The 27,190-nt window shown below is 39.2% G+C and overlaps 2 protein-coding genes across 4 annotated transcripts; both read left to right on the top strand.

Annotated features, from left to right (window-relative positions):
* Nucleotides 1-1,381: 1,381 nt before the first annotated feature.
* ppp1r16a (protein phosphatase 1, regulatory subunit 16A) lies at nt 1,382-18,752 on the top strand. 3 transcript variants are annotated; one of them, XM_067486767.1, is made up of 13 exons: nt 1,382-1,521; nt 2,048-2,243; nt 9,162-9,267; nt 9,951-10,238; nt 10,599-10,669; nt 11,603-11,748; nt 12,118-12,221; nt 12,421-12,545; nt 12,863-12,988; nt 13,071-13,146; nt 13,346-13,475; nt 13,588-13,750; nt 13,839-18,752. In XM_067486767.1, exons 4-13 carry the CDS (start codon nt 9,992-9,994, stop codon nt 14,355-14,357), a joined length of 1,707 nt encoding a protein of 568 aa, XP_067342868.1. In that variant the 5' UTR covers nt 1,382-1,521; nt 2,048-2,243; nt 9,162-9,267; nt 9,951-9,991; the 3' UTR covers nt 14,358-18,752. The 3 variants fall into 3 exon arrangements, with proteins under 3 accessions (XP_067342868.1, XP_067342867.1, XP_067342865.1); XM_067486766.1 differs by having other exon boundaries at nt 9,878-10,238; XM_067486764.1 differs by having other exon boundaries at nt 9,162-10,238.
* A 131-nt stretch (nt 18,753-18,883) lies between these two features.
* Nucleotides 18,884-27,177, top strand: LOC137104908 (alanine aminotransferase 2-like). Its single transcript, XM_067486768.1, has 12 exons — nt 18,884-19,032; nt 19,125-19,318; nt 23,032-23,121; nt 23,270-23,378; nt 23,532-23,665; nt 24,113-24,356; nt 24,515-24,594; nt 24,797-24,933; nt 25,379-25,553; nt 26,199-26,354; nt 26,437-26,549; nt 26,634-27,177. The coding sequence occupies exons 2-12, from the start codon at nt 19,172-19,174 to the stop codon at nt 26,722-26,724; spliced, it is 1,476 nt and encodes a 491-aa protein (XP_067342869.1). The 5' UTR covers nt 18,884-19,032; nt 19,125-19,171; the 3' UTR covers nt 26,725-27,177.
* Nucleotides 27,178-27,190: the final 13 nt, after the last annotated feature.

The following is a 27,190-nucleotide window of genomic DNA, read 5'->3' as shown; positions in this document are numbered from 1 at the left end:
AGAAAACTCTAAACTCTGTTTCTGGAAATATGCATGATTTAAATGTCACATTTGAAATCTTATGCCAGTGAATGTAAGCATCTGATATGGATCCTGGTCATATATAAGGTTAAATCATGTGCACAAAATAGAAACAGAAGAAAACAAATCCACATCATGTTGTAGTCATTGTGCAGTCATGTTAAAATCTTAGTACCCCCCACATTGTTTTAACTCTACGTAAATGGTAAATGGTCGCTTATATAGCGCTTTTATCCAAACTGCTTTACAATGTTGATTCCCATTCACCAATTCACACACACACTCGGGGTGTGCGGGGATCGAACCACTGACCCTGGACGACGGCCTTACCAACTGGGCTACAGCCGCCCCTTATGCTATGTAATTTGGGGTAAAAACAAAAATAGCAAATACAAACTCAGATTAACAACAACATATAACATTTTTCACTGTGCCAATATCATACAAAAATGAAGCCAAAAGAAAAAAATATTATTTGGGCCATACTAGGCAGCTTTTTACTGCTTCCATAGGGTTTTAAAGGGTAAGCTGCAGGTAGCAGCTGCTAATCATCAGCCCTTGAATCAGTGATTATCAGCAGCTGTGCAGACTTTTTTCACCCGCATGATGAAAAAACTTATATGTTGTTAGTTGTCTGAGGTTGTATTTGCCTAATATTGAAACCCCTTACAATCAGATTTTTCTGTTTTTTTTTTTTTTTTTTTACAATTTGTTAAACTGAAATATAATAATTTAATACAAATTTAATTTAATTAAAAATCAAGAGAGCAAACAGATTATTGTGAACAGACTGCATTTATATTGTCAAACCAGATATATTACAGCAAATATTAACTCAGGTTTAAACAAAGCACATTTCCTAGTAATATAATTTGCTTCATAGCTAGTTCCATGAAGCATTATATCATTTTATTTTCTAATCAAAGAACTCCAGTATTTGAACCTTTCAACACACAATATGGCTTTCTTTAGGAATCTGGCTTCACTGTGTGACAAACTATGCTTTCCATTTTTTTTAGAACAAATACTAGATCCTTCTACTGCTGCTACAGCTAATATTTATACATGTCAATGCTTGTGCTGATTATTATCTCTGTCCTGAAAAGTCTCATTGTATTAAATTGGAATCTTTTATACTTTTTGTCAATGTGCCGACATCTATGTTTATCACAAATGGCATTGAAAATTTAATACATGTCAGCTGCTTTGCCTAAAGTGGCCTATACTGTGTCTAATAATGTCTGATACTTGTAATTAATTACTGGTGTACTTCTGCAGGTGACAGGTTTGTGAGCTGAACTGAAGTTCTCTGATGGCCCAGCCATTGTCGGTCTGATTACAGATGATGATGACAGAGAGTACAGAGAACTGATCCAGAACTTTGTGGACTGGTGCCAACGGAGCTGAAGACCTTCTCTGTCTCTGTAGAGGCCTCAAGCATCTTTTATGGCGTGGTCTGCTGGTGCAGCAGCTTCTCCACAGCAGACCGAAAGAGACTGAGTAAGATAAACAGAATGGCAGGATGATGACAGGATGATGGTAGGCAAGCTATCATCCTTCCCTGTTACATCCTAAGTCCCTGAAGTGGCAATATTGTAGGTCTTTTTTCCCTGCTGCTGTCAGACTTTACAACCAGAGCTGCTCCCAGTGTCTAACAATAAATCTGTTGTACTCAAGATATATACTTATATATATTTACTAATATTCACTTATATGTGCACAGTTTAACACTACATGGAAAGTTTCCGTGAGGCTACTTTAAAACATGCACATACAACCATAATGTGTGACATCACATACATTTTGGTTTCTAGTCTAATTACCAACACAAATGAGGGTCATATAGGAGCTTCTAACTCCATGCAATTATATGATGTGAATTATAAGAATTTTGGTGGAAAAAACATACAATTACACAATGAGTTATTTAAATTAATTTGAAAGATATTCATGAGTAGGGCGGCTTTTTAATTTTATGTCCTTTATTTTTATTATAATTTGCTTTCTAATTTGAATATCTGTGCAGGACACCGCAGCGGTACATGTTGTCGCCCCCTGTTGGAGTGTGTCCTCTGGGAGGACAGGTCCGGTTGTTATGGTGAAGCATTTTCCCTGAGGACTGGCTGGAGTTAGAGCTGGAGCTGGAGCTGAAGACGGGGACAGTTGCCCGTTCACTTCCACAGCCGCAGAACGGCACATGAGCCACCGCTGACTGTCCACAGGTGAGGAGACGCCATATCGCTTTAGTTAAAATCACTTTACGTCGGTACAACCTGCTTTTATGAAACTTAAGTTGCCTCCGAGGCGACGCAACGTTTCGTTCGCTTGAGCAGCAGAGTGGCTGTCGTGGAGCTGAAACGTTAGCTAACCTGAGGCTAAGGTAACATTAGCACGACATTACGTATAATGGGAGACAACGGTTTTCCTGCTCGATGTGTATATTTACCATTTAAACAACCAAGAGTCACCCAGTCAGGATGAACCTGCTTGTGTTGCCCGTCACTGCACACAGGGCTCAATGAATGAAGCCAGGTAGCTTAAACGAGCTGCTTACGTTACCTGTCAGACTAGCCACCTGTTGAGCCTCTCTGTGGACCGCTAGGCAGCCTAGCTAATCCGCTGCTCATGTTTAATCCTCCACGGTGGGGGACAAGAGCTAACTCGTCTGTTTTTCTGGCCATTTACACTGATTGCACTGGTGTGAGTCGTTACAGGAACACTTTAAACTTAAAGTTGACCCTTTTTAAGGCTAAATGTATCACAACTCCGCTACAGTTAATAGAGGAACAAGTGCAAAGTCCCATTGTAATCAGTGGCACATAAAGGAAATCTTAATGACACGTTTATATCACACGCTGCAGCTCATAGTTCAATGTCAAGGTGATACAGTGCAAACCAGTTACTGTACATAACGTTACAGTAGCCATTTTCCTACAGTGACATGCTCTGTAAGGTTGGGCGGAGAAAATCATTGAAATATTCCAAATTGATATAAATGTTTTTTTTTTCTTTAGAGTTTAATCAACACCTGTTTGACCTGCTTCTAGTTGAATAAAGAGCTGTTTTTGCACGTTAATTGAATCGTTTTGATATGTTTTATTGTTCACTGTTAGTTTATCACTTGCAGAAATAATTGTGATTCATTTATTATAGAAAGTCAGCATTAGGGTGCAGCCATAAATCCATTGGATATGTCTTATTTAAATTTTGTCTTTTTGTTCATTTCCTCACTTTTTGTAGTCTATTGACTTTAGCTCAATATCAGAAATTAGTTTAAAGCTATTTATTTTTGTCAAGTTAGCCTTGTTGGTCTTGTCCTCAAGGGTTTGAATATGCAGTCAAAGTACTTTGTCAGAAACATTCTCTTACTAGATACAGTATGTTCAAATATTTGCAAGGTTCACAATATAAACCAATATTGAAAACATGTTGGTCTGTATTTAGATTCAAAGTGTGTATCTTTTATTGCAGCAGCAACAGGTTATCTTAACTGAATAATCACTGATCTTGTTGAAGAACTAAACTTTCAGCCCAGTGTATAACATGAAGTAATCATAAAAGCGTTTCTTCATTGTCATATTTCATGAAAAGAAATACAATAGGTCAAATGACTGAAAACAGTTTAAAGGTCAAGCTGTATTTGCAAGGCCTTGGCTCTCAATTACATTCCATCTCTTGTGTATACACTCTATTTCCTACTGAGGCATCGTGTCTGTGGGTTAGAACGTGAGAGATTCTACAGGCAGATGTCATAATCAATCCTCTTATCCTGTGGGCACCCTTCCAAAGATTAGGTATCCCCATTTTCTTCTGTCCACCTCTGCGCCTGCATGACACAACCTTACTTCCTGTAGAGAAATCAGGGGAGTTAAAGTGGGCTAGTTGGTCTGTCTCCTCCCCATCCTTCCTCCTCCTCATATTCCCTTCTATCTCCTCCACATTCTTTCCTCCACATCCTCTTGCCATTTTATATCCTGTCCTCCAGAAAAAGCTGTGATTATTTTTCTGTATATATGCACACTCATGTTTTTCCTATGGCCTCTTTTGCTCTCCCTATTCTTGCTACCCTGTGGCATTACTGAGATTTCTGAGTGATTATATGGAGCTGCTTGAACCTTTACACATGACAGGATTTACTGTAGGTCCCTCTCCAATTGTAGTAAGTTTCAGTAAGCTGCAACATTTATTGGTCATTATTAGTACATTAGATATTGTGTTTACAATTATAAAGCATAAAAGGTCAGAAAATATAAATTTCAGCAAAGCTGAAGCTAGTAGGTAGGATTTGTTTTAATAGTAAAATGACTATAACTTATAAAAGTTTTTGCCTGTGAATTATCTGCACATTTATCAAAGGACAAATCCCTTTAGCTCTGTTTCCCTCATAAATGATTTCGAAGTTGCAGAGCAACAGAAAAAAGCTTTTTGAATATTTGGCAGGCAGTTTAGGTAATTTGGCATTGTTTGAGATTGCAGAGGGGATCATTCCGGAACCATCTAGCTGCATTACTCAGCATTGTTTGTTTCAGGAAAGTCCTGCAGATCACATCAAATACCACACTGGATTGGTAGTCATACATAGCAGCTGAGTAATGTTGTTCAATGCTGGCAAACCAAATCACAGCACATAGCGGTGTTTGCTTATTACCACTGTAGCCAAAGTTAAGGCAGAGCAGGCGTTTGCCCATGTGTTCTGCTGTGTTCTCCTAAGTTCAGTCACAAGCTTTTGAACGTAGGAGCCACCCACTAAGTGAATGTACTAGCTTCACAGTGTGCATCTGTGTTTGTTTTCATAGTAGTCTTTTCATTCTAATTATTGACTGAAAGTTGCTCCTGAGCAGCTGTAGAACAGCCCTTCCTGTTAGGTAATTATGTGGAAAAAAACAGAGGTCCTCAAATATTTTGATGCAGGGACGTTTTTCCAAACGCACAAGATATTTAGTCATATTTCTCCGTGTTCTGGCATGCCACAGTTTTTCCAGTGTTAGTAATCTTGTGCTGACTTTTTACACTTTGTCTGGACTCTGTCTGACTCAGAAGAATCACAAGGCTCTTCAGGATAGCCACCGACAAATTCCCCATTTGTGCTGGACTTTAATTTTTAAGAGGCAAAACTAAGCAAGACTAATAAAATGCAGGTTTAGGTTGCAGCATAATAGAAAATAAATTTGCATATTGGTCTGTAGGGGCTCAGGCTCGTTAAAACTAGTTCTTAAGATAACGCCATCACAGAGGAAATATGTTAAGATTTGGATGTACTGTTGCAGTTGCTGTAGAAATGACTAATTTACATCATTTTCTGTTTGCTTGTTGATTATTTGGGGGAAAAATACAGATTTGCAAAAAAAAAAGTATTTTTATTCAGAAAAACTAACTTATAATCCTGGGGTTAAACAAAAAAATTATTCTCATACTTGACATATTCAAACCTGACCTTGTGCCATCTACCTTTTAAACACAACAAAAGTACATATAAGGCCAAAATGCAATATACTATACTTCACCTGTGACTGTTTGTCTGTCAGACCAAGATAGCAATCTTAAGGATCCTGTAATGTGTTTCTATTTCACCAGACCCTGCCTTTTAATTTGTTTATTTATGTCCAAATGATGGGTCTAAACTCTAAACTACACAGTTTAGGAGGTTACTTTCCGACCTTGAGGTTCTAAAATTAACTTGAACTAAAAGTCTGTAGATAATAGAGGATACAATTTAAACACAGAGCAGTCTTAACTTTCTGTTGAGTATTGGTTTACACAGACAAAATCTACATGTACAAGAATCCTATATTTGGCAAACGTGTGTGTGCTAACACATTACACAGTACTCCCCCCAACCTGTGATTATGTGGTACTTGGTTTTATTTATGGTGTGCACAATTTCTTATGTGCTCACATTGCCGACATTGTGAAATGATTGATTTACATGGATGTTGTGTGATTCAGTAATGTGTTCTTGATTGTGTAAATTTACCTAAAAAATAGTACATTTCCACTTATCATTTACTACCCTTCCATTTAATTTAGACACATTTTTGGATGAATTGTTTGGATTCAAAACGTTTTTGCTACCGCTATTATGTTGAATGTTGGGGAAAGGCAGCCAGTCACATTTAAATCCTCGTGGAAGCAATAAAATGTGGTCTATATAGAGACACTAAGGCCCAGTTTAAGGCATGTCAACAGTAAAATATCATCACTGTCTGAAAGCACAGCTGCTGAATTACTTCTAGTTCAAAGAAGTGTGTATGTATGAACCTGTGTTCTCAGTGGGACATTATGATTTCATGATTGTGTTCCTGGAGGAGCTAGGATCAGAAGTAAAAATCCTAGTGTCTTCATGGCTGCTACAGTGCCATTCACCTGATTACCCTGCAAGTTTTCTAGCTGCTTAGGGAAAAAATTTTTTGTTTGTGTATATAGATAGATCGATACATACATAGATACATACATACATACATATATACATACATATATGGATATAGATAGATATGCCTTTCTATGCAAATGGGATTTTTCTTCTGTTTATGTGTCAGCATTGGTGGATATGTGTAAGTGGATGTTTTAAAACAGGTTTTGAGTCATCTTTTGCTCATTTTGGTATAGAGTAAATCTAATGATTATTGTCACCTACCTAACCAGCGAGCTAGCAAGTGGTTGTATAGGCCCACATTCACAGTCAATTAGGATACACTTAAATTAGTACATGGCTTGTAAAGAAGTAATAAATTCATTATCGGGTTGAAGCCTGAGGATATTTTTGTCAGTCAATTTAACCTGTGCTGTTTGATTAATGATATTTGGACCACACCATTGTTATAGTGACAGATTGGAAAAGTTTGTTGCTTTTTGAGTTGAATGACTTACTATTACAATAAGTATCTAAGCATCTTACAAGTTATTAGTACATAGACACACCGCGACACTTCGACACGTCTAGGAATAACCGGGATTCAGACCACTGACACTGCGGTTTGTGGAGGAGTGTTCTACCAATTGACCTACAGCTGTCAGACTTCTCACTAACCAAAGCTTCACTGTTTATCTGTTTGTACGAAATGATTAAATACTTAGATTAAGTAGTATTGGTGTCGCTGTGATCCTTGAAATGCTTTCATCTCCAAAGATATTAGTGTGGACCTTTGTCGCTGCTACTTCTTTGATCATAAAGCAGCAATATGGAGAAAAATAAAAACTTTTACCAGAAGTAGCAGGAATAATATGTGTATCTCACAAATACACTAATTACATACCAGGTGCTTAGTCATTAATGCATTCCTGCAGGGATCTTCCCTTATTCTCCTCCCTTCCCATTCTCCTGTTAAAATACTATTTCAATTGTTAGGTGTGGGTGACAAACAGGTTAGGCTACTAACCCATATGACTCAGCTTTATTTGTTCCTTAAGGGTTTAGTGTACAACACATTTCTTTCCTCTAACATTTTAGCTTAGACTTGCCAGGTCCACAGTTTTTTTCCTATAGAAAGAAGACGGGTTAAAAAAACGTTGCCTCATGGACGCTACCAATTATTGGCCATGTCTCAATTGTCTGCATTTTAAGTTGTTCAAAAGTTCATGTTTGTAGTATTTTAAGAAATAAATGATCCATTTATTGGGCTACCACCAGTCTAGTGGGTAGTGGGTGTTATTATCTCAGTGTAAGGAAATCCTTCCATTGTAATATGCACTTTTAACATAAAGGACAGATGGGAAGCAGTTAACAGGGCCAGACTTGATTTAGGTTTGACAGCCATAATTGCACCATTCTTCTTTAAAATGTTTACAACAATTGTCTGATCTGAAGTTTTGCAAATGTAGAAGTGTGCAAGCTGTCTCCACAGGACCTTTGACTAACCTTTTTTCTTTTTTTTTTATGATGCACAGCTCCGATGTGCTGTAAAAAAACAAAAACACTGTTTCCCACAGCCTATGTTTTATATTATATTGTGCCTCCTAAGATGCTTCTGCCTCAGACACATTTTCTGGAGCTGATTTCTTCTGACATTGAAGCCTGTTTTACAAATAAACTTTGTACAGTCAGGACTATCAATGTTGGGGTTGCTGAGAGGGATATTGAATAATGCCCCCCCTACATGGGCACTTCTCCTAACTTGTATGCAGAGAATCTCAAATCAGACATGAAGTTTATTCAGAAGATCTCTGTTACATGTGTGCAACACAACTCTAGACAATGTGCAGGGCTAATTTCTCCTAGACTGGAGTTCATATGTAAAACAGGTCATCCTGCCAAAAATGTATTTCGTTTGCTTTTAATACCTTCTTATTAAAACGTACAAAATTAAAAGCATTTACAACTGTAAACACCCGACAGAGATTTTCCACAACCTGGCAAACACAGGTTTATATTATTCTTTGTATTAAATGTTAGACAAGGACTAATGTGTTTTAAATTTAACTTTTAGTTAACGCAAAGCTGAAAATAAATGATAATGGTAAAACATTTGAATAGTAAAAGACATTTGTGGAAGATAATTTTCCCAAAACGTTTTAAATCGCTTACTGTTTCTTCATTAAGGTAAAATCCAAAGAAAAGCTCTATAAACATTATAATTTACCGTACATCTGTTTGCCTTTTAAGCTGCTTGTTTGTGCATTGTCCTTCACCCACTTCCCAACTTTTAAGGTGGTTGGAGCAGGGGCACAGAACTACTGTCTTGTCAGTGACTCTCTCTATCTCACTGAGTGCCTCTAGTTGACAGTCCTCTCTGCGCTCACAGGTCCAGGCCTAAATAATAAATGAATAGCCTAAAAAAAGAAGAGAGTGTGTGCATGTGTGTAACCTGGCCACTTAAATGAGAGCAAGCTTGCTGACCGAGGTTGGGGCTTCCACTGAAACATACTAGCAATTTTTCTGCTTTTTCAAAACATCATCCCCTTTTTGTCTCATGTCAATGATTGCAAAGTGTTGGGCTGCAGGTTGTGTCAATCATTAATGAAAAGTGTCCAAGGATCTCGGGTTTCTTTCAGTAGACGAGTGGGAAAGGAAGGAGTAGGGTTTGAGAGCTCAGGGGTTAAAGATATCATGATTAGGAGAGCAGTGCAAGTATATTATACTGTAACACAGAACTGATGTGTTTTTTTCTCCCTGCCTTTTTGTTTGTCTCTTTTTCTTCCCACAGTTAAAGCATAGACAGACACTGATGTCATTGAGGAGTAAGCCATGATGCAGTGGCACCTAACTTTCAAACTTTGAGGACCTGCCAAAATGTACACCAGCAATGACAGGTTGGCTTAAGAATTGTCCCCACTTACCAATAAGGGTTTGTTGGATGCTCATTATCAACTGTAGTAAACCTTGTGTGACCCATTTTATTGCCATTGCTTGAACTCCCCAGTCCTTCTACGTGGTGGATTTATTATTCACGTTTATCATATCCACACTATGGATTGTCATGTTTTGGATCCATGTCTGGACACTGTTGCCAAGATTATGGATTAGGGGCTACAATGGAGCATTTAACCTGTAGAGTAGTTTGACTTTTTAGCCCTATCTTCCCCATTTCTCCTTCACTGAGTGGATCACTGGCCAAGTTACCCACAGTTGACAAGGATGGAAAGACTGATAGTTGGTTACAATCCACAGCTTGGATGTTGGTGTTTTGGGTACCTTTGTCCTGTTTTTTTCCTTGTAAAAATAAGAGTTTCTTTCTGTAACATGGAAGAAAGACATTGCCACAATGTTTTGCCTACTTCAAAAACCATGGAGATATCTATCACCTGATCATACAACAGTTCTTTAATTATTTTAAACATCTTTGCTTTTTGTCTGCATATTTTTGTTTAAACAATATATTACAAATATATTGCACAAATATATTTTTGTGCTGTTCTACAGGCTTGATAGAAGGGGCACAAGGGAGGCATAGCAGACATTTAGACTTCTGAAACTTGATTTTAATATCCTTAAGGATTAGGAGAAACAAAGCCACAGTGACATTGTTGTGGTGGCATGGCAGCAGATCACAGTGAGCTGCTGGCTGAAATGGCCACCATTGGGCGTCTGAATGCTAACGAACGACTGAAGCATGCCCAGAAACGCCGTGCTCAGCAACTGAAGACTTGGGCACAGATGGAGAAAGATGCAGCACGGGGGTCAAGGGCCAAACCCGATAAGAAGAAGATACGCACCACCAAAGTGAAATTCACCAACTCTGTCACCCTGCTAGATGCAGCTGCACGCAATGACCTAGAGGAGGGTAAGTAGAAACACACAGACGCATTAAAAGTCATTTTAGAAAGGTGCTAAAGTATAATGTAAATTAGGGAAACCAAAGCATTTGAAGGAACCTTCTCAGTTTCAGCTTCTCAGCACCACAGTAAAAGTCACGAGATGATCTGTGACCTCTGCATTTGTCTTTAGGACTGTATTTTGCAGCTGCTGGCACAGTGGTCTTTAATTAAAAAAAATTAAAAAAGGAATTTTTATATTGCACACACATATACTAACTTATCATTTGTTAAGTGTATCTAGGGCTGACATTTATATGGAAATGGCTCTGTCTAGGTGGCCAATTTATAATAACGTGTAATTGTGTATATGGTTTTGCATCTTGTAGTGAGGTTGCTACTTAACAGTGGCATCAGCCCAGATCTGGTCAATGAGGATGGCTTGACGGCCCTACATCAGGTATGTACAAACACACACACACACACACACAGCTAGTGCAGTGATGATAATCTAAACCCTTCATTGGAGACTATCAAACACTGCTAATTGTGTTTGCCAAAACTTGGAATTTAGCATTATTATGTTGATAAAAACATTCTTTGTTACTTTTTGTCATTTCCAACAAAGAGGGTAGTAACTTTTGTACATGACTGTAAAACATAATGGAAAAAACAGATTAAGTGGTGAACTTTCAGTTAGTAACACACTCATAAAGGTACAACTCAAACAGTTTTTACACTTTTACAACAGTTTGATTGCCCTTAAAACAGGTCACCTTTTGTACAGCATGTGTGTTTATATTGTGTGCAGTCACAGCTTTGAAATACTCTCTGCCTTTATTTTGTCTGACCGTTAACATATCTAGAGTCAGTTTACATAAACACACTGATTCATTCCAACCAGTAGAGACGAGGCCAGTGACTGGGAGAATCAGAACAACTCACTTAGGCCTATGCTCACTTCCATCATAAGATTCCTGTGTTTAAAACTTAAAATGCACATCTTAAATTAAATGATTCCTTATTAATTCAAATGCTGTCTGTCCCTGTTCAGCTCTGTGACATTTATTTCTCTTTGTAATTTAACATACAAACACACACACACAAGTACAAATGTGTAAAAGGGGGGTTTGTGAGCACAGAGACCTCTTTATAAAGCAGTTGACTTGCTCTTCCCCTTGGAAAACTTGGTGTTTACATAGCAGAGGGTTGGGCAGTGCATGCAAATTTTTTTCTAATACACCTACATTAATATACAGCCAGTATCTTAGTTGCGATAAATAGTGATTCATAGATTTGTCCATTTCTCTTAGTCCTTGTGTACCTTTTGTGTATCTTATGTTATTATTTATATATATTTCCTTAAACATTTATACCTGGCCTCTTTTCTCAGTGCTGCATCGATGACTTTGTAGAGATTGTGCAGTGCCTGCTCGATGCTGGTGCCTGTGTGAATGCCTGTGATAGTGAACTATGGACACCACTGCATGCTGCTGCCACCTGTGGACACACTGGTTTGGTGCAGCTTCTTATTCAAGCGTAAGTTTAGATTTTTAGAGAAGTTTTTTATACGTTTACTTTGTTTCAGGTTTCTCTTTTATGCATCTTTTCAAGGACAGCAAGTTTTTCATATAACACATTGTGACACTTTTTATTGTGTTGTCATAAATGTTACTTAATTTTTCCATTAGAAACGTAGCATATACACACTGAGGGCCTTTTTGCTGAGAGTATCTAATTTACATGAAAAATGCAAATATGGCTGCAGCTTGACTCTGGACACTTTGCAAGTCTATAAATATTCTTGCACTGTGTAGTACAATAAGGTGTGTGACTGTCTAATTCTTTAATACAACTATCTTTGCATGTGGCTGCATGCTGATTGCACATATGTGTGTATGCTTCTAGTGGGGCTGACCTACTGGCTGTCAATGCAGATGGCAACATGCCATATGACCTTTGTGAGGATGAGCACACCCTTGAGCTGCTGGAGATGGTGATGGCAGAACAGGGTCAGTAACGAGAGTCAAATCTAAACTGTTATTGACATACCAGAAATAGGTGTAGTTTATTTTAGTCATACTTGAAACCTGGTAGCATGCACTAATGTCCAGTCCCAAAGTGTTCGACAACTGTACACTCAGACTGTTAGTGTGTGTTTGCTAACTGGCACAGTCTCCTTTTTGTCTTTGTGTGTGTTTGCATGTGCAGGGATAACTCAGGACCGTATAGATGAATGCAGAGGAGCTAAAGAGACAGCGATGCTGGCTGAGATTCGGACTCAGGTTCAGAGCGGAGCAGACTTAAACGCTCAGGACAATAATGGAGCAACGCTGGTGAGACAAAGGGGCATGTGCAGATAAAGGCAACTTGGGGAAACATTTTAGCAGTTCTTAGGTGCATTCACAGTTTTAAAAACTGGAATATTAATTCAGCGGGTAATAGGCAAGGATTTTTTTTCGTAGCAATAGAACAATACAACAATTTAAGCAAATACTTAAATGCCAGCTGATACTGTAACATTCAAGTTTGGATGAATGTTTTGCAAAGTAAAACATTTGGTTTCCTTTGTCATTTGCCTAGAATTATGAAATGGATCCTTTACTCAACGTGCCATTTTAAATTTTTGTTTTATGCTGAATTTTTCTCCCAGCTCCATATAGCAGCTGCTAACGGATACATGTTGGTGGCGGAGCTGTTGTTAGAGAATAGGGCTTTGGTGGATGTTAAGGATTCTGATGGCTGGACGCCGCTACATGCCGCCTCCTGCTGGGGACAAGTTAGTGTTGCAGTTATACCTACAAATGAGAAACTACCATTTTCCCTGACTGACTCATACAGTTGTTTTATTTGTTCCTTAGATTCAAATGGTGGAACTGTTGGTGGCCCACGGTGCTAATCTAAACACCAAGTCTCTTCTAGAGGAAACTCCTCTAGGTAAGAAAAAAAAAAAGCCTTTTGCTTCATAACCAAATAGTATGACTGACTATTTTTCTTTTTCTGGTAAATTTCATTTTCATTCTGGTAAAAGAGAAACTGGCCCATTCCTTCCATTTTATTAAATTATACCTTTCTTGTTAGCTTGCTCTCTTCCGCACCTGCCATTATAAAACCTTTATTGCTGCTGCTGTTTCAGATGTGTGTATGGATGATGAGGTCAGAGCCAAAATGATGGACTTAAAACACAAACATGATGCCATTATGAAAAGCCAGGACCGACAGAAGGGCACACTGCAAAGACGAGCATCAAGTACTGGCAGTAGAGGGTGAGAGTGGACATGAGTCCAGGATAACGAGAGGCCAAGGGAGCTAGAGCGGGAAAACGCACACACATAACAATGTATTAATGTATTATGCTACTTTTGTTTGTCTATGCAGAAAAGTGGTGCGTCGTGTCAGTGTGAATGAGCGGTCCAGTTTGTACCGGCGGGAGCACCACAAAGAGGCCATCGTGTGGCAGGAGCGTGGCCGACAGCCTGAGCCACAGGATGATGATGAGGACATACAAACCGATAATGAGCTGCACCAACAATCCACCATGGTGAGCAGGAGTGGCAGTTTTGTTTTTTGTTATTTCTTTTGTGTTCTATCACTGTCCCTACATTTTGTGAAATGTTCCTGTGCCTCAGGTTGCTGGAGGAGCAGCCACATCCCATTTAGAGGAAGTGGAGGCTCCAGATATAAAAATTGTGTCCAGTGTAGGCAATGGAGAAACATCTCTTTCCTTGGTCTCTTCTGTTCCTGGAGAGCTGTGGAGTGGAGGAGGTATCATGGAGCGTCGCGCTTCCTACCAGCTTAACCCTGCATCTGGGGCAGAGGGTGAGGGTGCAGACAGTATGACTCGAGAGAAATCTCACCACACGCTGGCTGACTTGAAACGCCAACGGGCAGCTGCCAAGCTCAATAAATACCCTGCACCTCCACCTCCCCTGCCCTTTCCTTTAGTGGAGGAGCCTTCTGTTGCAGCGGCAGAGTCCACAACTCCTCAGGCACAGCCCGAGGACCAACCGAGACCCAGTACAGAGCCAGTGGCCTCCTTAGATGAGGTGTACTTCACCCCAGCCAGTGGAGATCCTCCACTGCTTAAACTTCGAGCCCCTGAGGAGGAACAATCTAACAACAAGGAGCCTTGTTGTGGACTCATGTAGGCAGCCTGACACAGTCATGCTGCCTTTAGGGTAATTAGAGAAGCGGGGCCTGTTACACTCCCTAGTGGCAAAAAAACACATGCTTGAAATGAAACCTGCAAGTTAAGGCCACATGCCAATGAGGGTTTGATCTACTCTGAATTTCAAATAAATTAAGTGCAATCTTCTGGCTTATTTGCTTATTTTATACTGCATTTTGCAATCTCCGTTATTCCTCACAATTATAGTCTGTCTGAATTTGATGAGCTTCATAAGTTTTCTACTGGTTCTACACGTTCCACTGCTGCAATCAACAGCAAAGATCTGCTTTACTCAGTCTTTACAGTAATAACTTTAACATCTCTTAACTAATCAAGTAGATTATTTTAATTCTTTAATATGAAAGTTGAATTATCCACATAAAGCTGAATGATATGAAATTACAAGTACAGGTAAACAATGTTCCTCCTTGATTTTTTTCTTTTTCTTTTTTTCTTTCATTGAAAGGGTAGTGAATATTCACCTTTTGTTACGTTTTTAGTGCACAAAAGCCTACATTTCATTGTTTATTGGTGCAATTTGTAAATTATTCCTCTTTTTCTACCCACCGAATGGAATCAAGTTATTTATTATCTAATACTGAATATGGTTATTGTACATGTTTTAAAGACAACTATAATTCTATAAGGATGAAAACTGTGAGCACAAGATATTTTTGTGTTGACAGAAATACAGAAAAGATAATGCAGTTTTATGGTCAGTATAAGTTATGAAAGGGTGGTGCCTTCTTTAGGTGGCTAAATTGATGTAGATTTGCAATTCTTGCACAATGTCCAGTATAACCAGGTGGGTGCAAAAGTTATCATTCCCTTATTTTGAAATGTCAAAATGAGAAAAATATTTTTTGTTTTTCCATCAACATAATATTTAATGGACATTCGGCTAGTGGGATTGCTCTTAAATCATAAATCTAATTTTTAATTAATATATCAAAAGGGATGCAAACTTTTGCACAGTTAGAATTTTCATTATTTTTACTATAACTATTTTTATTACTTCTGAAAAAAATGAAGGAACATTTGTACTGGCTGAAAGTGCATATAATGTTCATGGAACGTTTTTCTCTTGTTTTAATCTTTTTGACATTTCAAAATAAGATGAATTAAACTTTTGCATCCAACTGTAAATTAGATGAACAGTGGGATTAGATGTTCTATCAGACCTATACTCAAACTTGAAGTACTGTCAGTGCACTCCAATTTCTGTATTGCATTTCCGTTTTGTTAGACATTGTGTCTATACCTGTAGGTTCTGTTTGAAGGAAATTCCATTACTATATTTGTAATTAAACATTGTAGCTTATACAACTCCAATTCAAAAAAAGTTGGGACAATTTTTACAACATAAATAAAAACAGAATGCAATGATTTGCAAATTTCATCAACACATATTTTATTAACAACTTAACATATCAGATGTTGACACTATGACATTTTACCATTATTATTAATATAAAAATATTAGCTCATTTTGAACTTGGCAGCAATACATCTCAAAGTTGGAGCAACAAAAGCCTGGAAAAGTGATGGCTACCAATAAAAAATATGCATAAAAAACAGGAGCATTTGACAATTAACTGGCAAGAGGTAGCATGAGTGGGTATAAAAGGATCAGAGAGGCAGAGCTGATGGACAGAGGACAGTGGACAGTCCAGACCTTTCACCAGTAGAAAACTTTTTGCTCATCATAAAACAAAAAACCTGCTAACAATGGCGCAGGTCTGTTGAGCATTTTGAAACCTGCATCAGACAAGAATGGGACAACATTCCTCTCCTAAACTCCAGCAACTGGTCTCCTCACTTCCCAGACATTTACAGACAGTTGTTAAAAGAAGAGGGGATGCTAAACAATGGTAGACATCATCCTGTTCCAACATTTCTGAGATGTGTTGCTGCCACCAAATTCAAAATGAGCTAATATTTTCCATGAAATGGTAAAATCTCTCAGATTCATTGCTAATATGTTGTTTATGTTCTATTGTGAATAAAAATATGAGTTGAGATTTGCAAATCATTGTATTCCGTTTTATTTAGGTTTTACACATTGTCCTAACTTTTTTCAATTGGGGTTTTACTTACAGGTTTTTAAAATACATTTCAGTGTACAGTGTACAGAATTATATTTTATGATATTTAATTTTGACTGTGGTTTGAAGCCAGGTCAGGAACAAATAATGACCTCATGGTTAGAGAAGTAGACACCTAGTACTGACCACGTTTCCCTGAAATGACTCTTACAGTATGCTGTGCTTACCCAGGCGGGTAAGGAATGTCTTCCCCTTGTGGTAAAATTGAAAAGGTGCACAATTTACAGACACATCACCCAGTGCCCTTTCTCTTCTTATTACACTTACTCACGGTCAGCATATCTCCGATGTCACAGTGCGTTCTGATCCATCTGCCAGGGCAGCATATGATACACATAGTTAAAGGGTCAGTTCAGAAAGTATCACAGTTGTAAAACTGAATGAATCTTTGTTTCAGGTTATAGGTTTCAACTTGTTTTTTTTTTGTTTTTTTTTTTGGTTAAAAAAAAGCATTTTAGTGGTTTTGCTTTACTTAAAAGAATTCCTAAAACCTAAACATGTTCTTACATGTACATACAGACGTTAACACATTTCGGGACATGTCACATGCTGTCTTGTGTAAGGTATGAAAATGCTTATCTTCAGACGTGTTGACTGTGAGCCAGGCTGCTGATGTAGAAACCAGTAAATGTTCATATCCTCAATTTAAGTAATTAACGAGTGCTTTTAAACATTTATGTTGCTTTATCATTTGAAGTGACATAACAGCTAACTAGAACAGACTGTGTCATGTTGTGCTGCCAAAATACACACACTGCATGACACACGTCACTATCTAGTGACCAGTGCTTCACATGGTTATATGGGAACTGTTTTAGTTTTGGATATCAAATGTCTTTCCCAAGCTCTTTCCAAGACATCTGGGGGGCTTCTCTGTCTTACACTCTTATAAGCTACCAAGTAGACATGGTTTTGGCTCGATTTTCTCCTATTCCAGTGAAACACATGCAAAACTTTTTTGCACCTTATCATCATCTGTCTTTATTGTCTGGCCCTCCAGACCTTTAGGAGTTGGTGGAGACATGAACAAAGCTACAGTGCCCTGTCTGTGGGGTGTGTTAATAAGCAGCATTTTGTTAACAGGTTAGCCATATTGAGTTCCTTAGGTAATATTTAAGTGGTAAAAAAAAAATAAAAAATATCACTGCTTTAATGTAGAAGTGAACTTTTAATTTAAGAGTCTTGTGTTATCAAGGCGCTGAAATTTAGTATCATTCGGGCATGCTCTAATTAGGTGGCCAATGATAATACTGATGTTTATTCAAGTAAAAGTTTCTGATAAGGCAACATTTATAAAAGCTGTTATTATTGGCTCTATTGTAGTTAAATGTAATAATATGGCAAACGTCTTCAATGGAAGATATACCAGAAGTACACAATTGAAATATTCAAGTGAAAGCATCCTTCTGAAAAATGTGTCCACTATAAGAAAATTCTTTTCTCAAGTTGAAATACCAAGTACATGCTGCGACATGTACCTGTAATACAAACCCACTACGTATTGCAAAAAAGTGTACTTTAAATAGAAGTTGATACTGCAAATAACATAAGTATGTGAGTGAGGTGTATGTTTATTTGACAGACTCCCAGAAATAAAAATGTTGATAGAATTTAGGTAATAATAATGAAATGTAGATCAAACATATCAGGGTATGGAACAAAAAACAGCTTCTGGTAAATGTTGATCTGATTTTAAGCATTTTATATATTTAAAGGTTATTGGTTAATTGGATTCAAAGAATCTACAGTTCAATTGCCAAATGCAACTTGCAACTGAAATCAGAAAGTAAATATAGTGGAGTATAAGTGCCGTACAATATTTGCCTCTGAATTGTAGTAGAGTTAATGTAAACCTCTTAAAGCAGCAAGAAAACTATTGTCTTAGATCAAGTTCTACTAGATATTCCTCTGGTTGTCTCCCTGTCACTCTTCTTTCCTGTCATTGTTCCATGTTTCCTAACAATGTCATTCCTGAAGTCTTCCCCTCTCACTACTGATGGTAATGAGAGTGAACCCAGAACACCTGGACAGGCTTTCAGCTGAAACTGCAGCTCCGAGTGATTATTTTTTCATTTTGTCCGAAAATTTTTTTATATATTTCAGTACGGCTACTGTAGAAATGCACTACATTAGCCGTGACATTGTTTTAAATGTGTTTTTAACAGTTATGACAACAGCGTGTTTGTATTTGAAAAGAGGGCTTTGCAGGTGGTGGAGTATGAATGAGAAATGAGCTCGTGGATTTTAAATGATTTGGTCACTTATTATATTTTGTGTGAAAAGATTTGACCCATGCACGTCAGCAATAAAAAAAACTACTATAAACAATTTCTGTCCCACTCATGTCCTTTGAACTCCATTTGTCTGACGGAGCACGAAGCCGTCATTGGCGTGCTGCAGACCTTCGACCAACCAGAAGCGGCAGTGGGGGAAGGCGTGTCGCTGGGGAGGGAATATGAACACAGGGCTGAGAGCTGTCAGTCGGATCCCAGAGGAGCGGGACACACAATCTGGATTCCGCGTTACGGCACTGTCGCTGCTCAACGACTGGTAACAGATGATTAACTTTATCTGCTCCGTGCACCTACCAGCTGCTCTTTCTGTCCGTTGCTGATGTTCCTCAATCTTGTTTCATGTTTCAGATACGAGTCCAGTGTGAAAAGGCAGAAAAATACATAAAAAGAAAGTAATGTCCCAGCCGGCACAGAACGGGGTCTCGTGCCCGGGAAAGGTGTTGACTTTGGACAACATGAACCCCAACGTGAGGCGGGTTGAGTACGCTGTGCGGGGGCCAATCGTCCAGCGGGCGATGCAGATAGAGAAGGAGCTGAAAGAGGTACAGTCAAGTTCAGGGGCTGCAGCATGTTTGATAACGCTCCTATAGGAAAAAAAACCGAACTTATAACAGTAAAATACAAACAGTGTATAAACAGTGTACAAAACAGTGTAAATACAAAACGGAAAACAAGTGTGTCTCCGCTGGGAGGGGTAGAGAGAGTATGAATGGGCAAACTGCACAGCTGTTGATCCGCATCAACAGCTGGAATTTGACTTTAGCTAACAGACAGATACCGTTTCTCACTCTCTCTCTCTCTCTCTCTCTCTATCTCTCTCTGCTTCAAACACCTTTTGGAAATCCCCTTTTCATTAAAACACAACCGGTTCAGAAATATTTAAAGTGGATTTTGGCAACACACCAAGTTATTCCCTGCACTGCTTCCCTGGGATGTTGCAGGACAGTGAAAGGAGAAATAGGTTTCCCTCTTGACAAAGATGTTTGCAACTAACATTTTTTGCTAACTTAGGAGTAGAGGCAGGACATAGACATTAAAGTCAGCTTTTAAAAGTCCTTGCATGTCAGCTTTGCTATGTGCTGTAATGTTTGCTTCTGCACTGGTGCGCATAACAACTCATGTTACATCCTGCTGAGGGAATAGTGATTCGGTGTGCTTTTCTGAGGGCAAGCAGTTTGAACAGGGAGTCTTTCTGCAGGGGGCCTGAAATGCAACACGCTCTGTACTGAAGTCCTCTGCACAAACGGTGCTGAGCCGGACAGGCAGGTTTGAGTCTGTTTTCCTTAGCCTGAGGTGGCTGCAGGATCCAGCGAGGATGGTGTGTATGTTGTGGAGAGTTTATTACGTAAGAGGAGAGGGTACATTCTCTGTTCTCTTTGACTCACTGGTTTTGCACACTTCCCTCCCCCTCACAGAAGGAGGGAGTTCATTGGACTGTCGCTGTGAGGCCACAGCAAAGGAACGGTTTTGTTTTTTTCTGTGAGGAGGTTCAATACAAGCAACCCCAGTTATTCTGAAAGTGCTTGGTAGTCCACTTGTTTTCCCTCCACTGACAAAGTTCAAAAAACACACACACAAAAAATAACCTGTTTGACTGTAATGGCTAAAATCTTGCTGCAGTGCTATAAAATCTTTATATATGTTTATGTGGGAAGAAGAAACTTTTATAACGCATTAGTTTAGACAAACCTTTATACAGTTTTAAGCCTAACTGAGTAGGCAAGTGTGTGCATGAAAAGCTAATCCCCCAGTTTTCACTTTCCTCTTTTTGCTTTCACCTGCTAAGCAGTTCTGTAAATGCAACTTCCAAAAACAATCTCAAATGTAGAATCCAGGAGCTCCCTGAGAGGTCAGGAGGGTGTGTGTGGCTTCATTTGCGCTGTCATCAGAGGCTTTGCTTCCTGTCAGATCTACGACTGAAACATTTTTACTGATTGCTCAGCAAGTCTGTGCTTGTGCATGTGTGTGCTAGTGGGGTAAATCGCTTTCATCTATATTCTTACCCTGACAAGGCATTTCCTCCAATATAATAAGCTAATTCTGGCTGCTGGGAACTCTTTATTGTCTGCAACAAAAGAGAAGAGATACAAATATCTCACTTAGTTTGTGTATACAATTCTTCTATATCCACTCTAACCACTGGTCCCTTTTCTTCTGAATGAATTGACAGAGTTGGTTTAGTCTCAATTGACATTTTGTTGGAAATGGTATCTTGAGTTTGATATAAAGTACCACATAAGACAAGTGGTTAAACTTGACTTTGGTGCAGTCAGTTAGAGCTTTAATTAAACCAGTAACAATTAGTGTAGCGTGAATAAATGTTTTTGGACACTTATCGATTTTATCGTAAGATTGAATGAAGTGAGAATACAGGAGACAGTTGTCAGGCGAGGCTCTGTTCCTTCCTCAGTGTTTCTTGGCCTGGTTTACTATTCCAGCCTGTGTAATCAGTCCCTGGTGCTGAGCAGGACAAGAGGCTGCCTCCTCTCTTTTTCAGAGAACAGCAGCTTCTTTGTTGATGTAGAACAGGGACTAGGTCTAAAGAGGAAACTTGCTGCATCAATTAACCCAAAGAAACGTGTAGGATGTAGAACTTTCTCTTGGCTTCATGCAAGGGCATAAATGATAACATTGATTCACTCAAAACAAAGTTCTTTCCCTTTGCCCTTGGTCTTTTTCTTTTTTTTCTTTTTTTTAATCTTACAAAGCACACTAAATGATGATTAGAAATGTGTAAATAAGACTAGCTGTGCTAAGTTCTCCTCAGCCACGGGAATGAAAAGATTAGAGAACTGAGTTGTATTTTACTAATATGAAGTCCATTTACATTAAATATGTCAAATGTTGTATACTGAGACTGAGCGACCTCAGTTCTGTGTAAGCATGAGCCTTTTTTTTTTTTAATTCAATGAGAACGTGCCAGATTGTCATATCCAACATGACATATTTGCACTTCCCCAATCTTAAACGTTCCAGCTAAGACAAGACTTGGGTCACATTTTACATGCTGGCAAACTGCATCTTTTTATACTTTTTTTACTTTTACTACTGCATTTTTTATTTCTTGGCTTGGTGCAGCTGTGGACCGTGTTCAAAAGGGATAAGAAACCTATAATTCTTTGTCTGTACCTGCAAATGAGAGGACACATCTTGAGTTTTTTGGGTGACTGAATGAGGCTTCACATTTCTCTAATCAAGATGAGCAGCGGGCTACAGATAGAGCTACTGTAATGACTTCTCTGAGTAGAATTGCATAATAAAATTGGGCCATCTACTTGTGTTTTGAATCATGAAGTTAAAAAAATTATCTGTTTCAACCATATTAGTCAGCCATATCTGTCACCTCCCTTTGTAAAACAGTCAGCAACTGGGGGGGGGGGGGCATGTTGTAGTTACCAGACAAACATACAGGCACCAAACCAGAGCCTACAGGATCCAATTAGGTCAAAGAGATGACAATGAAGGCCTTGTTAATTCAATAGAGACGGATAGTGAGCTGATAAAAGAACCAGAAAGGTGTTTCTGTTTAACCTCAAGAACTGCAATCCCGGCCAAGGTCCGCACTTCTTGTTCCACGGGGTAAACCGGACTCTGTCGCAGGGCCTTTGGTAACAGTAAAAGGCTGCTAATGAAAGATGGACACTTGAGTTACATGCAGAACATTCAGGTGGTAACAACATACCATGGTGGAGCATGTGAATCTGAAACTCTAAAGGCAAATTGAGAGACCCCTTTCATGACTGACCGTCACGATTTTAAACACAAGTGCGAAAACAGAGTCTAAGGATTTCAGCCAATATTATGTTACATTTGTTACTAACCTGAGGTTAGTTTGACTGACTGTGCAGAACACATGCAATTACTCAGAGGTTCAGTCTTGTCCATGCACATCCTGTTTGGTGAAAAGCCGTCATATGTATAAAGGAAATAATGCGGCCATCAGGACCTCACTTTTTCCAATGTCTATATTTTCTACACCTTCTACTCTTCTTACCCAACTGACTGTCATTGATTCTTAAACAGCAGCCTGGTAGCTCAATGAATAGAGCATCAGGCTGGGATGCAGAAGTCTGCAGAATCAAATCCCAGCCAACCTATCAGGTGTGCTCCCCTGGGTTTCCCATTTGGCAGGCCACTGCTCACCCCAGGCAGATGTGTTAAATGCAAAGACTGGATTTCATTTGTTTGTGTGTGTAAATGGATATGTGCTCATATACCAATAAATATTCTAATTCTAAACCTCTTATCTTTACAGGGAGCCAAGAAGCCTTTCACAGAAGTCATCAAGGCAAACATAGGCGACGCCCATGCCATGGGTCAGAAACCGATTACATTTTTCAGACAGGTTGGACCAATTTCTTCTGTCATGCCAAATGATGCTTGCAGGTAGCATTTATCAATATACACACACTACAAAACAGGACGCTGAGTAATACCTGAATACTTGTTTAGATTAGATAATGTTGTGATAAGTTTGCCTTTTTTTCTCTCAGGTCTTGGCTCTGTGTTCTTGCCCTGAACTCCTGGAAGATGACAAGTTTCCAGAGGATGCCAAGAAAAGAGCGCGGCGTATTCTTGCGGCCTGTGGAGGCCACAGTATAGGTAAGACAACTCCTTCTCCCTCCACCAACCACAGTCACAGTTCATCCCAATATTCTCGTTTGTCACCTCATTAATCATTTATTTGGACTGTCTGGTTCTGTGCACTATTTAACAGAGCATGAACTGATCAAAGTTCATTGTTGTGTGTTGAAGGGGCCTACACTGCCAGCCAGGGGATTGAGTGCATCCGTCAAGATGTGGCACGCTACATAGAGAGAAGAGATGCTGGCATCTCCTCCAACCCTGACAACATCTACCTCTCCACTGGGGCCAGTGATGCTATTGTGGTAATTAGTTACCAATTATTAGTTCCATGCCTGTTACAAGTTGATATGTTACCTTATTTGAGCACAGTCCACATAGTTTTGGGTTCTAAATTGGCCTCTAAATCTGTGCTTTATTCAACTTTTGTTAATTATATACTAAGCTGTACTTTGCCCATCTGTGACTTTACAACACTCGCCAACAACCTCTGTCACTGTCATCACAGCTTCCATCAATTTTATGCAACCTGACCTCAACCCACACTCTCTTACTGCACTACACCGTATCCTCATCACACTACTGTTGCTAGGTGTGTTTGTTTACTCTGCTGTCATAAAGTAGGCACTCTGAGAACACGTAATACATTTGTCCTCCGGCATTTACAATATGCACAAATAACAAATTAACAAATATCAATATCCTACCATTCTTTATGCTTCCTCCTCCACACTTCTTTCTTATAATCCCAGACCATTCTGAAGCTGCTGGTATGTGGTGAGGGTCGTAGCCGTACAGGCGTGATGATCTCCATCCCTCAGTATCCTCTGTACTCAGCTGCCCTGGCAGACCTTGATGCTGTGCAGATTAGTTACTACCTGGATGAGGACAATTGCTGGGGTCTGGACATCAAAGAACTAAAAAGAGCACTTGATGAAGCCAAACAGCACTGCAATCCTCGTGTCCTCTGCATCATCAACCCTGGAAACCCTACTGGTGTGTCTGCTTTTTTGGTAGTTTCATAACCTGAAACGAATTTTTAAGAATTAGTCATAGCAAATACTTCAGAAGTTTAACCATAAAAAATCCTCTGAGATTTGGTTTTCTTTCATCATCTGTTCTAATCATTCCACTGTTGTTGTTCTGCGTGATAGGTCAAGTCCAGAGCAGGCAGTGCATTGAAGATGTGATTCGATTTGCCAAAGAGGAGCGTCTCTTCCTCATGGCTGATGAAGTAATTTGTCATATGTCAAATGTCATTTCTTCCTTTCAGTTGTTTCTACTGTCAAAAAAAAAATCACATGATACTTTCACAGTCAACTTCTGTTAGTAATCCACACATTTCAGCTGATTCTTATTTGTTCACATTTTACTTTTTTAAGAATCATGATGTTTTTAATTAAGGGTTATGTATTTAGATTGTTCTCTAATTTTAGGTCTACCAGGATAATGTGTATGCAGAGGGTTGTAAGTTTCACTCCTTCAAAAAGGTCTTGTTTGAAATGGGCCCAGAGTACTCAAGTACAGTAGAGATGGCCTCCTTCCACTCCACCTCCAAATGCTACATGGGAGAGTGAGTAGCCCCCCCCCCCCCACACACACACACAGAGAGAGTCTGCTTTTATGTGTATAACTAAAGGTACACTGGAGGTTTTGACCTCTGGTACCACTCAGGAACTATTTACTTATGATTGTGCCTCTTTTATCTCATACATGAGCATGTGGGTGAAACAACGCAGCTGCTAATGGTTTCAATGTTCTACAGGTGGTGGTAGTGATGTGCCAAAAAATAAGCTTTAGGAGGAAAAAAAAATACACTTTGCATGTTTGGATGGCCTCAGGGTGACTTTTTTTTTGTGACAAATGAATGCAAACATCCCAATTGTTTAACAGGAAAACTGCACAGGGCATCTTTAAATGACCCTTTGGAGTTTATTTACCTGTGTTCCTGTTGCTGACGTGTACATCACCTGTACTTACTTTGTTGACATTTCCCTCCTTCTGTTTGTTTTTGTTAGGTGTGGATTTCGAGGAGGCTACATGGAGGTTATTAACATGGACCCTGAGGTGAAGGCCCAGCTCACCAAACTGGTTTCTGTACGTCTGTGCCCCCCTGTTCCTGGACAGGCTCTCTTGGACCTGGTGGTCAACCCCCCTCAGCCAAATGAACCCTCCTACAGCTCATTTATGCAGGTCTGAAAAACACACAATGCTCAAGTGCTAGCACACACACCGAGGCTCTGAGTGTATGCAAACACAGTTTACTTATGTAAACACTTGTAAAATCCTTTCAATAAAAATAATGCACCTCATTTATGAATAATCGGCTTCTGAATAAACACATTTAGTGGTTATGAGTAAGTTATCAAGCTAATTAAATATAGTCAAAGTGGCCACTACATATGTGAGCATGTCAGTCAATCAGAGGAAAAAAAAATTATTCAAAGTAGGACATGTAATGTAGTCATCGTGTATTGTACTTGGTAAATGTACTACTCTCTTCCTCCCACAGAGGGTGCAACATCGCACTGGAATAAGCGACATACAAAGCCCTCTGCACAGTAGTGTAGAGTCAGTACTAAGATAAGATGAGAAAACGGTGGTTTAGTATTTTGGTAAGGTGCCATTTCAAGGGCTGGATTCACATCTAAACCGCTGACAATTAGCCCCTTCCAATTTTAATGCCTCTCCAAGTGGATCATTAACTCCTAACATCTGGGGATATGTTGCAGCTTCAGCTTAGCCCTCATATCCTTAGAAAGGACCCCGTCATTATTGTGGTTTTAAGGTCATGCAACCTTTCATCTCTAACATGTGTTTTCACGTTTCCCTGTTCAGGAGCGGACAGCGGTGCTAGCAGATTTGGCAGAGAAGGCCAGGCTAACAGAAGAAATGTTCAACACAGTACCTGGTATCACCTGTAACTCAGTACAGGGGGCCATGTACACCTTTCCCCGCATCACTCTACCTCAAAAAGCCATTATCAAGGCCAAGGTTTGCCCTACACATACTTTGCATAATCTAGATTTACTTGTCTGTGTCGATTAATTACATGTAGAAGTGTGTGTGTCCATAGGAGGAAGGCTACGTTCCAGACATGTTTTACTGCATGAGGCTGCTGGAGGAGGAGGGGATCTGCCTGGTACCAGGTAGTGGCTTTGGCCAGAGAGAGGGAACCTTTCACTTCAGGTCAGTACAGCAAAGTTTACCTATATCTGACACCATTATCATGAATCAACACTTTTTTTCTAAACAAAGTCTACCTCTTTCCAGGATGACCATATTGCCACCTGCTGACAAACTGAAGATTGTGCTGCAGAAGATACGTGACTTCCACCTGAGGTTCACACAGAAGTTTTCCTAACAATCCACCGTCCAACTACATCTAAAGAATTTAGTGCCAGTATCTTCCAAGTGCCTTTATGTGAACGAAGCAGCGATCTTCCTGCACACCAGTCTCCGATTTCTAAAGAGCTTTTTGCTGTTGACAGTTACTAATGGAAACGGGCTGTCAGATTTTCCTCACCAGTGTCATGACATTTGATACATGATGGATTTTTATCATCCAGGTTTGTAATGTTCAGTGAGATGTTTAAGTGTAGATTTATTTTCTGTTAGGGTTTACATACTCCAGGTGGCTTGGCCACAGATGCGTTTTTCTCCTACTTAGTCTATGTCCAAATTTGTAAAAAATATCAATTTAATAATTTGTCAGAGGACAAGTTAGGCTGTAAAGATGCACCATACTGAGAATTACTGAGTGAAAGCCTCTCAGAAGATAACTGTATATGTCATTAAATCACACTTTTGATTGTCACCTGTATTGTTTA

Source organism: Channa argus, chromosome 19, assembly GCF_033026475.1.
Source record: "Channa argus isolate prfri chromosome 19, Channa argus male v1.0, whole genome shotgun sequence".
NCBI lineage: Eukaryota > Metazoa > Chordata > Actinopteri > Anabantiformes > Channidae > Channa > Channa argus.
Note: the sequence above shows the minus strand (reverse complement) of the source record. Positions and strands in the feature narration are given on the sequence as shown.

Excerpts from the sequence above, each read along its gene's own strand:
- ppp1r16a (XM_067486767.1), top strand. The coding sequence starts at position 9,992 with ATGGCAGCAGATCACAGTGAGCTGCTGGCTGAAATGGCCACCATTGGG. Across the intron at positions 10,670-11,602 it reads GCTTGACGGCCCTACATCAG|TGCTGCATCGATGACTTTGT; the intron begins GTATGTACAAAC and ends CTCTTTTCTCAG. Across the intron at positions 13,751-13,838 it reads TGCACCAACAATCCACCATG|GTTGCTGGAGGAGCAGCCAC; the intron begins GTGAGCAGGAGT and ends CCTGTGCCTCAG.
- LOC137104908 (XM_067486768.1), top strand. The coding sequence starts at position 19,172 with ATGTCCCAGCCGGCACAGAACGGGGTCTCGTGCCCGGGAAAGGTGTTG. Across the intron at positions 19,319-23,031 it reads TAGAGAAGGAGCTGAAAGAG|GGAGCCAAGAAGCCTTTCAC; the intron begins GTACAGTCAAGT and ends TTATCTTTACAG. Across the intron at positions 24,595-24,796 it reads TCTTCCTCATGGCTGATGAA|GTCTACCAGGATAATGTGTA; the intron begins GTAATTTGTCAT and ends CTCTAATTTTAG.